This window comes from Siphateles boraxobius, unplaced genomic scaffold (genome assembly GCF_051911475.1).
Source record: "Siphateles boraxobius isolate OS27281-9 unplaced genomic scaffold, OSU_SipBor_1 77, whole genome shotgun sequence".
Lineage (NCBI taxonomy): Eukaryota > Metazoa > Chordata > Actinopteri > Cypriniformes > Leuciscidae > Siphateles > Siphateles boraxobius.
Genome location: NW_027509205.1, coordinates 10,952,478 through 10,964,079, shown reverse-complemented (window position 1 = coordinate 10,964,079; position 11,602 = coordinate 10,952,478). Strand labels below are relative to the sequence as shown.

The 11,602-nt window shown below is 37.8% G+C and overlaps 1 protein-coding gene across 5 annotated transcripts; it reads left to right on the top strand.

Moving 5' to 3' along the window:
• Positions 1-543: 543 nt before the first annotated feature.
• ikzf4 (IKAROS family zinc finger 4) lies at positions 544-11,393 on the top strand. 5 transcript variants are annotated; one of them, XM_077219008.1, is made up of 8 exons: positions 544-687; positions 2,776-2,830; positions 3,329-3,433; positions 3,537-3,845; positions 3,970-4,137; positions 5,532-5,684; positions 6,743-6,874; positions 7,825-11,393. In XM_077219008.1, the coding sequence occupies exons 2-8, from the start codon at positions 2,788-2,790 to the stop codon at positions 8,619-8,621; spliced, it is 1,707 nt and encodes a 568-aa protein (XP_077075123.1). In that variant the 5' UTR covers positions 544-687; positions 2,776-2,787; the 3' UTR covers positions 8,622-11,393. The 5 variants fall into 5 exon arrangements, with proteins under 5 accessions (XP_077075123.1, XP_077075120.1, XP_077075122.1 ...); XM_077219005.1 differs by having other exon boundaries at positions 3,955-4,137; XM_077219007.1 differs by having other exon boundaries at positions 576-687; positions 2,776-2,835; positions 3,333-3,433; positions 3,955-4,137.
• Positions 11,394-11,602: the final 209 nt, after the last annotated feature.

The window sequence follows — 11,602 nt, the reverse complement described above, 5'->3', positions numbered from 1 at the left end:
TGTTACTACGGGCCAGGCTTAAAATGCAACACTTTGGAGTGAATCTAAAATAGAATATGAATAATGTAGGCTTACTATAATAATAATAATAATCACACTAATTATATTATTAAGGGTTTTAAAATTTGGAATATCATAATGTATTTTTTTTTTACATTAACATATTTTTTGCCAATTCATAGAAAATAATTTTTTTTAACACATTCAACAAAATCCCCACAAATATACATATAGGCCAATTACCTGTTTGACACAGAGAAAGAATTAGGCTAAATTCCTTAAAAATCTTAAATTGCTTAAATAAAGGAAGTTGTATTCATGATAAATCTTAGTAAACAGTAAACACACGAGTCACTTTTACTGATACTACCATCGAAATAACAACAACATCAACACTAATAATAATAATTATGATAATAAAAATAATAATAATATTTGGTATTTGTAGCTTTTTGCAGGATTTTGTTTTTCTAACCTGTAGCAAGAGGATCGATGCATTCGATAATCCCTCCCAATCATGGATTTGAGAGGCAGTTTTTCGGTTATAGGTTATTCGGGCCTGTATCCCGGCATGGGCCCGGAAGTTGTTTGGGGTTTCAGGTAAAATATCCCGGAGATGCTGCCTTCGCTAGAGAAAACAAACGGCGCTTCTGCTGTATAAATATTGCAATCACAGTCGATCGTCAGGTAAGAAAAAATACTCACCGTGCAAAATCAATGGCAGTTATTCAAGGAAAGTGACATTAGACCAGGTAACTATGCTCGGATTGGGAGGGTTTACACGGCTAGACTCATCTGTCGATTGCTGGGTGCCATAGCAACGCCAGCGGGCTCTCAGGAAACAGAATTCCGCTTTAGTTTGTCACGTCTAAAGATCGACTGTATTTCACGACCGGAGGCTGCCGATCGGATTGCGTTGTCAGCAACACTTGTTCTTTCGTTTGTGAGTTAGTTTAGCGACGTCTTTGCCTTAATGTGAGCTGTCACGTCTCGTTAGCTGGTTAGCAGCGGTGGCTAGCTAGTGTTGCTCCAGACAGTCAGGATTGACATGATTCTGCGTGCTGTCAGTCCTCCGCTACAGCACGATGGTGTATGTAAAGTTACTAAAGATACGAGACCTCGTGTTTTCGTCGTCAGGCGTTGTTTTCTGGTGTGACTGCAGACAGATAGGGCTGTTTCGATTATTGCGTTAATTAGACTCATTGACAGCTCTATGAATTCATGAGATCTGCCTGTTGCAGCTGTGAATGGTTTCTGTCTCATACGACACAATTAGGTCTTACATTTCTGAAGGCCTGTTTGTTATTAGATCGTGTAGTAGTATGTATACCATAAATCCGATATAAAATAATAACAGGACTCTGTTAGAGTCCATTTATTTATTATTTATATGAGTCCATATTTATTCATGGTTTGAAAGAACTGAAAAGAAAGCAGTTTGCCATCTCATAGGATAATAGCATCAGCCTGCACCTGCTCTTTATAAAATCGGAATATGTTTCAATTATGTTTTATTTTATTTTATTTTTATCTGTGATAAATTTTTAGCCATATTATTAACCATGAAAAAATCATAAATGATAAAATTATGATACCATAGGTTTAAAGTCTTTCAGAGGGAGTTTTTATTTGAGGGATTTTAATTGGGAGTTTTTAGTTTTTCCAAAGTGTATTATAGTGCATAAACAAAAAAAATCAATTTAAATATTCATGGTTAGACACAATCTGTGTAAAAAGAAATGTTGAAGAGTTAGTGTTGGTAAAAGTGTCACTTTTCTTGTTTAGTTCAAACACATTGTGAATTATGTTGCTGTTAGTAAATGTATGATGTATGCTTGTCTCTAATTTTAGTTTGTGTATTTCATAATTCTCTGTTGTGAATGGAGCAGTTAAAATGAGTCAACTTTTCAAATTCATTAAACAAAGTCATTTATTCTCATTTACGTTATGTTGTTTAGGAAAGTGCAAAGGTGGTTTTTGTTGTCATTTGGGGTTTTATGAAATAAAATTACATACAAGGGCCATTGTACAACAAGTAGTCTTTGGCCCTACTGTTTCCTATCATCTAGTACTGTATGTGTGAGGGGGTCAACCTTAAACAATATCAAAGATTTTGGGGGATAAATTTGATTTATAGATGTCCAGAAAACATGCTGAAAGGATTAAACCGGTTCTTCATATGCACGTCAGATGTGACCACCGATGAGTCAAATAGTTATTTGTATAAAAATTTATTATTTCATTGTAATATGTGTTGCGTTTAACCATTTCCAATACCAAAGTGATAATATGTGGAAATTTCTGAGTAATAGCAAATCATAACAACCCCTGCATTTGGCTTAGTATCATAATTGCTTTAGATGTCAGCCTGTGTTCTGATAGGTCACAAGATAAAGGGAGGGCAGTTTCTTGCACACTGCGCTCTTCACTTAAGAACAGAATTCTATAGAATGGACACTCAATTCAGCTGTTGAGTTAGAAATGAGATCTTGACCAGTGTGTATATCAATTATTCAGATACTTAAACCTTGCAACCACACAGGAAATGAAGAAATAAGAAACTGCAAGTGAACTAGCAAGTTTCTTTTTTCAGCTGAAATCAGATGAGCCAAATATATATATATGATTTAATGTTTTTTGATTGCACTGTATTATTGTAAAATGTACCAATGCATCTCTTTAAAAACTTGCTTTCCTTTTTTTTGGCAATGATGAAATTGTAAGTTGGTTTTATGCTTCGTAAAACAAATATTTTTGTGTGATTTCTTGGTACAGGCAGCTGCTGTGATGATGAATGCTGACGATTGCAATGGCCGTTCGTACATGTCAGGTCAGGTATCTTTTTAAGTTCTTTTTCTTTTGTTATTTTCATAGATATGCATGTAGCTAAATATAGTGGGTTCCAAATGTCAATGACCACACTGAGATCTGGGACATTTATTATATATATACACTGCTGTGATCCTCATGAAAGAATCCATACATATTTTATTGAATTGTGCTGGTTTAAATTCTCTTAGGAAATTATATTACTCAACAAACTCCTGAAGAAATTTTTGACAGGGTGAATTCCAGAGTTTTTATCCAAAGCAAACTTTAAAAAACTTATTTAGGTTCTTTTTTATTTCATTTTATTTTTCTATATTTTTTTATTATTTTAATTTAAACACATTGAATAAAAAAAATCCTGAGACTTTCTAAAAAAATAATAATAAATTCACTCAAATTGTTCTGCCGATAATACAATTTCTTGGGGAAATTTGGCATGAAATAAGAAAAAATACAAAAGTGTATTTTAAGCGCCATTGTACATTGTAAATGTTTTCAGGTAGTGGAGATTCTTCAACAGAGCGGGAGTTTTTTGCAGGGCTGAGAGGTCCCACCGTGAGCACACCAAACAGTCAACAGTCCTCACCCAGCCGCTCACTCAGTGGTCAGTCTCTGTCCATTAAACACACTTTAACATCTAAGTTTGAACAAGTTCTGCTTTAGGTAAAAGCATCTGCCAAGTGAATAAACTTTATCTCTATGCCCAGCTAACTCCATCAAGGTGGAGCTCTACAGTGACGAGGAGGCAGGTGGTGCTCCACTGACGGAAAGGAGAGTCGGGGAGAAGAATGAAGGATGGAAAGATGAAAAGGGCGAGTTGGCTGAAGATGTTGGAGTGGAGATGGTCGGAGGTACACGAGGAGGACAGGCTGGGAGCGGCTGTGGAGAGATGGCCAGCTCTGAGCCCGCATCCCCTGGTCCCATTCGGTTGCCCAATGGGAAACTTAAATGTGATATATGTGGGATGATCTGCATTGGACCCAATGTTCTAATGGTGCACAAACGCAGCCATACAGGTAAGTGCTTCTTCACTGACCCATGACAAAAAAAGACCAAATATATTTAAAAAATGTCAGTTTGAAGATATGTGCTGCTGTTTTTTTGCGCCGGTGGGAAAACTGGTAGTCTTGGTCTCGGTAGGTGAGCGGCCATTCCAATGTAACCAGTGTGGGGCCTCCTTCACTCAGAAGGGCAACTTGCTGCGTCATATCAAGCTCCACTCTGGCGAAAAGCCCTTCAAATGTCCCTTTTGTAACTACGCCTGTCGCCGCCGTGACGCCCTGACAGGACACCTCCGCACCCACTCCGGTGAGCCTTTGTGGTTTGAGAGAGGCCATTTGCGAGAAATAAAGAGAAGGAAGGAGAGAGAACTTTGTGGCTGGAAAATAAATGGATGGAAAAGTGTGTGGGATGGAAAAAGCCATTTTGATTTGCCACAGAGCATAAATGAATAGTCAAGGTCATGTAACCTACTTCTCTTTTAATGTAAGTGGTGATTATTTTTGCTGCATAGAAGTTCCTTTTAAACCTGTTGCTCTACTAGAGCTTGTGCACACAGACTAATAAGTGTGAATAAGACATCATTGATCGGTTATATAATCAAGTTTTTTAGTCAAACGATATGCAGCGGTCTAGTATGACATTTAGAGTATTATGAAAACAGGAAATCCTGCTTGTGTTTTTGAATGATGAAGAGCATTCACCTGTAGTGCCTAAGGTCCTTTGAATAAGAATGCAGATATTCAGAGAAATGACTTGATAGAATAATGAATTTCTCTGAAATGACGCACATCTCTAAAGCTAAATGGACAGATGTGGTCTGTAGTTTTTTCCTCTTCTGTTCACGTCATAGATGAACAGCGTCATTTCGTTTTTGGGGAAATTGTGACAAGGGAAATTCTGTGGTCTGACAAATCCTGTACCAGTAATTAGAGTATTCTAATGTAACTAATTATATTGGAAATATTACTATATTATAGATCATAATATATTATTATATATTATCTGTTATATATAATATACACTGTCCAGCCAAAAAAGGTTGCTGTTAAGATTTAAATAGGCAAATATTTAAGAGTCTATGAATTATTATTGCTGTGATTATTATGTTTCTAGCGTGTTATATAATTGTCAACAGTTCTTCTGAACCTAATTGATGGAGTAGCTTTTCATTTCTTAAACAGCCATGTACCTATGAAGACACATGGCCATATTCCAAGATGATAAAGTGACAAGATGAATCAGGCTCAAATTGTGAAAAATCATTTTCACACTTGAATTGGCACCTCTGAGTCCAGACCTTAAATTCATTTAAAGTCTTTGGGATGTGCTGGAGTAGACTACTGAGTGCTGGACACTCTTGCTTTGTCAATACAAGATCTTGACCAAAAATAGATGCACCTCTTGATGAAAATACATGTTGTGGTGTTATTTCCTTCAATTATGGTTAAAAGAACTGTTGCCAAACATATAACATGGTAGATGATCACAGCAATAATGATCCAATTATTGACAATTATTAAGCATTTCACTATTTAAATCCAAACAGCAACCTTTTTTTGGCCAGGCAGTGTATTATTTAATAACTTTACAGGGTAACACCTTAAATTAACCACAGCATCAATACTGTGTTAGTGATGTTTGTTTACATAACACATAAGCTGTGTGAAATGCATTCATATTCTCCCTCCACGTTATTTCAGTGTCCTCCCCTACAGTAGGGAAGCCCTACAAGTGCAGTTACTGTGGCCGCAGCTACAAGCAGCAGAGCACCCTGGAGGAGCACCGTGAGCGCTGCCACAGCTACCTACAGAGTCTGGACCACCAGCCTGCTCATAACACCCAGCCTGCGCACGGTAATGCCATATTTACTAACACAAATGCTTGGGAGGTCAAAACTAGCTTTACTTTGGATATCAAGTTGACACTAAAATGGATGATTTCGGTCTTTCTGCAGTACTTACTTAATTTGTCCTTTTGAAAGCTCACCAGTGTTGTTATGTGCATGCTGTGTGAAGATCACAGCTGGTGATGTAGCTGCGCACTTGAACGGTCCAAAGCACTTCTTGATTAAAATACATGCCTTAGAGAGGTATTATTGTAAACACAGAGAATCTAAACGGGTGGTTATGTGTACAAATATTACTGTGCTGTAGGCCTTGCAGTATGAGCTAAAATGTAACCTAATATAACTGCTGCTGTCTCTTATGTTGTTAATATGCTGAATTTTATTGTTAATTGAAATAAGCTGCTACTCAGTCAAACTCTGAGAGCATTGAATCAGTAATAATATACATAACTAATAATCATATATTTAAGACTCTGCAAAAAGAATAATTTTAGTAATTTATTTTACATTAGACCACTTGTGAATTTTTTTTATTAATCTTATTAATAAAAGTGTACACTGCCGTTCAAAAGTTTGGCGTCGGTACAATTTTTATTTATTTTTTACAGAAAATACACATTAAATTGATCAAAAGTGACAGTAAATACATTTTTATATATTGGTACACAATTTCAAATAAATACTGTTCTTTTGAACTTTTTATTCATCAAGAAGTCCTGAAAATAATACTAAGAAGAAGAAATGTTACTTGAGCAACAATCAGAATATTATTTATTTGACACTGAATACTGAATTAATGACTTCTGAAAATTCAGCTTTGCCATCACAGGATTAAACTGTATATTAAAATTGAACAGTTATTTTAAATTGCAATATTATTTCACAATACTGATTTTACTTTATTTTTTATCAAATAAATGTAGCCTTGGTGAGAGATTTCTATTCGAACGATAATTAATATAGTTTCAATACCATATTACATGCTGTGGTATCAAAATTGGTGTGATATACTCAAACACACAGCATTCTATTATAATCATGCTTATGCGTGTGGATTGTCTTCAGGTGAAGAGTCCCATAATGTGGAGATGATGTCTGAACCACTGATCCAGTCCTCCTCAGAAAAGATGACCTTCATTGATCGGCTGGCCAATAGCATCACCAAGAGGAAGAGATCTACACCCCAGAAGTTTCTGGGTAGGCCCATTTCTTTGAATACCTATCTAGAACAGTAATACCTGAGTTGTGAGCTTGTGAATTATATGCAGCGAGAAAGACTGGAGATTTTTTTAAAGTAATAAACATGCAAATTTGTAAGAATCGTAAAAATCAGTCTGTTTAATGAATGGTTGTCTATATGATAACGTGTTGTTCAAGACATATATATCTTATAATATATAATATATATATAATAGGTTATATATATATATATATATATATATATATAAAACCTATTGTTCAAAAGTTTGGGTCTGTAGTTGTTTTTTTACAAATGTTTTAGAAAGTAGGCTCTTATGGACATAAGGGAATATTATTACAGGCTAAAATAAATGTTTTCTATTTTAAAATAGTTAAATAGGCGAAGCTGAATTTTCTCTGCATCTTTACTCCAGTCTTCAGTGTCACATGATCCTTCAGAAATCAGCCTAATATGCTGATTTGGTACTCAAGAAAACCTTTATAATTATTATTATCAATGTTGAAAACAATTGTGTTGCTTTTTTCTTTAATTTTTTTGTGGAATCTGTGATACTTTTTTTAAAGTCAGGATTCTTTGATGAACAGGAAGTTGAAAATAACAGCATTTATTTGAAATGGAAGTCTCTTGTAATATTATAAATGTCTTTACTGTCACTTTTAATCAATGCAATGTATACAAGTATTAATTTATTTTACAATAACCAAACCTTTTAACGGTAGTGTATATATGTTTATTACTTTTTAAAATATTATATTTTAAATAATTTATTTTAAAAAATCTCAATTTCCAATTTGTTGAGTTTCAGAGTTTTGTTTCTATAAATTAGATTTAGAAATAGTATAGTAACAATAGTATTGGCTTTTGCATAGATGCAAAAACAGAACAATTTCAGTGCAATCTAGTGATTACTAAAGATCAATGATTATGATACTTCCTGTCTTTCTAGGTGAAAAGCACATGCGACTGAATATATCCGAAGCACCTTATGAACTCGACTCCAATCCTGATAAAGAAGGGGACATGTTGCTGTCGCACCCCGAGGGGGACCCCGCTGTTTTAGCGGGCATGGGCGGGCGTTTTCTGCGGGGGCCGAGAGGAGGCAGCAACGATGTGGATCCTTCCCGGTCGCTGCGGATGCCCCCCCACTCCACCTGCATCTCAGAGTTCACCCCAGTCATCAGCTCCGTCTACCCTCATATAACCTCTCTAGGGCAGCGTCTAAACTGTGCAGGGGGTCTCTCCATGGGCCTGGCCGGGAGGGAGGCCGGCGAGGGTCACGAAGATGCACCTTCCACCCGCAGCCATGCCGCTTCGCCGAGCAACGGTTACCAAGATTCGACAGACACTGAGAGCATGGCGGAGGAGCAGTGCGTCATCACCTCGGTGCCACCGGGAAACTTGAACCACCGTGGGCGCGAGCGGCACAGTCCTAGTCACGCCAAAGAAACGGACATGGAGGGGGACAGGGAGAAAGGGATCCCTGGGGGTTTACCGACCAAGGCGAGCCCACGCTCGCCACTGACAAGGGAAGCCATGCAGGTGGTGGACGGGGAAGGGCGGCCGGTGCGCTCCTTCCGCTGCGAGCACTGTCGCATTTTCTTCCTGGACCATGTCATGTTTACCATCCACATGGGCTGCCACGGCTTCCGCCAGCCCTTCGAGTGCAACATCTGCGGCCACCGCAGCCAGGACCGCTACGAGTTCTCCTCGCACATTGTCCGCGGGGAGCACCAGGTGGGCTGAGGTGGGCGGAGGTCAAGACTGGGGGGAGATGTACAGAGTGTTGTATGCTGCTTTGAGATGGCGTCATGGCGTCTAGTTCGGTCTGCACCAGATTGGGGCACATTAGCACTTGCTTTTATAATTAGCGGACATCAGATCTTCCATCGAAGGCTAATCGCTTAGGTACGAGCATAAAACGTGCATATCCTCCGATTGCACTCCCACACCAAGTCATTCATCGCAAGAAGCAGCTGTTTTGCTTTAGAAGTGCCTTACTTCGGTGGGGTTTATTTTTTATCAGTTGGGAAGAGAAATTCGAGATGTGAGATTAGGTCTATACCCATCTGTTTGGTGGCGTTTACATAGAGTCTGCCTCTTGAAAAGAGAAAGACACTGAATTGCTTAGACGTCCAAAGTCTGGACTGTTTTATCCAGAGTGGTTTTCCAAAGTTTCTGAGCCTGTTAAACAAGAAATCTATGCCTAAGAGTATTCACACTAACTTTGAGCTCTTTTAGGATACCTCAGTGGGACTGTTGAAATTAGGCGACTCAGGGAGGAAACTGCTGACAGAGAGGGAATGGAGAGCAAGCAGCGTGAATTGCAAAATTGAGGCTGGAATATTGGTATGTTAGCCATATAAGGAGCACAGACACATATTGCCTTAATCGTTGCTTTATATGAACCCTGTACGAGTTAGTTTTAGAATTGCACATGGTTTTTAATGCTGGACCATTCCGTAGGTACAATGCAGCCTGAATTCGGGTAACTTCGAAACAAAGATGATACGTCACTCTTGGGTCAAATAGGATTGGGTTTAGACTAAGGCTCGGATAATTTTATTGCTTTCTAAAATGTATGTTGATGTTTTATTTAAGAAAGGAAATGAACTTGAAACATTTGCCTTAGTTTTTGAGTCTACAAAAAAAAAAAGTTGGTTTCCTTGTGCCTCAGATCTTGATTGTCGTTTCAACTTTATCTCAACCTCACTTAAGTGGCGATAAAGATTTTGCCTATCAAATCTATTGAGGTTTTTTTAAATAGTTTTTGTAGTACGAAGTCCCCGCCATCCATCCTCTGCCATGCTGCGAACACAGTGAGCCACATTATGTTTTTTAGATGCGGAAAAGAAGCCTTAATATTCTGGTGCAGACCAAACACAGACCTATGATGCATTCCGTGAATCTGATGACGAGTGAAGGGGAAGGGTTGTTACCTCATAAGGAGGATTGCACTTTTTCTAATTCTGCTTAAATGTGAGTGTTTTTGCTGGGGCTGTTGGGAGGGTTTCGGACAGGCGGGGCGGCACTGGGTGGGAGGGGGATTTTATTCAAAGGCTTTAGGGGAGCAGACACAGTAATGACTGGTAACTGAGCTTTGAAACATATTCTTTTGTTTTCTGAAATTGCTCTATTGCACTGATTTCTGATAAAAATGCTATTTAGAGAAAACAAGAAACAATTTGATACAAGAACACGTTGGTTATAAAGACCAGATGAACAGTGTGGTGTTTTTAAAAACAATTCTATAAAGGCTATTTTCCTAATCATAAAATGGGTCGCGGTCATTTAAGGATTCAGAACTGAACATTTTCTCCTTGTGTTGTAAAATTTGGTGCTTGGATGTTTGTGTGACTTCTGCCATTGATATTGGACTTGTATCCTGTACGCTTGTCCTGTGTGGTTATGTCCCATATGAGTTCATGCATACGGTACTCTCGATCCCCACTGAGTACAAACTGCTGCTCGAATTTGAAGGAAAGGACTGAAATATTGTTGTAGAGTTACGTACCGTCCTGCCAAGATATATTGTGGCCTGTTTTATCAGCGGATCTCACTTGCACAAACTGAAATGAAACTAAAGCACCAATGAGAGAATTTTGGAGAATCTCGAAGAGTTGTTTTGTTTGATTGCTTGTACATCTTTATGTGACGTGGGATGTGGTTAAGGGTACTTGGATGTTGTAGCATGTGTGTATCACTTTGATCTTGGAGGTGGTCAGCTGTTTCCAAAACTTGCTTATGTGTAATTCACTGACCCTACGTCTTTTCAGTTACTTTTACAACATTTGTAGGCCTCTTAAGGGATTCACTCCAGTGCAAGCCTACGGAGTACAGTATGAATGGATCGAAGAAATGAAATCCAGTATTTACAAAGGTTAGTCAGTGACTTTGCACCCTTTATAGACTTTAATTTTTTTTCTGCTGACATAAATTTATTTACTTGAAATTATGGCAAAAACCATATGTGACACTTAATGCACTTATCAGTCAAAAAGAAATTATGTAATGAATTCCACCGAGTGTGTGAATGAGAGAGTTTGCATGTGTACTCGTTTGTTTGCTGGGGTTCTGCAACTGTTCTGCTTGTGAAATACTAGCTGCAATTTTCCCTATTTCCTCTAAACCAAACCAGGCTCTTTTCTGCACCATTTCATATTTCTTATCCCCAAGGTGTGATGAACTCAATATTTTTAAATGAACTGTGAAGCAACCATAATGAGCAGCAACTGAGAAAGAGAGACCTAGCATTTTGGGGAGGCAGGGATCAAACTGTCATTCTTGGGCTTTATCCCTGGGTTCAATGTTTTTAAATATTTTGTGAGAAAAAAAATGTATATGACAAAGAAAAACTCTTTACCTCAAATTTGTTAAAATATAAAAAAACTGCCTCATGTTCTATAAAGGTGTGTTGATTTCAAGAGGTATTGTTTATTTGATCTTGTTTTTAAAGAGTGTAACCCAACTTTAAGTTGAAGTAATTTTTCATGTCCAATAAAGTAATATTTGTTGTAACTTCTGTCCGCTTACAACTCTCTAAACACTTGTTCTCTAGTTTCCCTAATTCATGTCCAGTCTTGACCGGGTCAACAAATAATCGGTCTTTGAATTGTTTCTCTACAGGTTCAATATGTGGTCAAGGTGAACATTTAAAGTGACTGCTCACCATCTTTAACTGCATTTTTTTTTTGTAGTGCACTTAAATAGTCATGCAGTGTGACGGA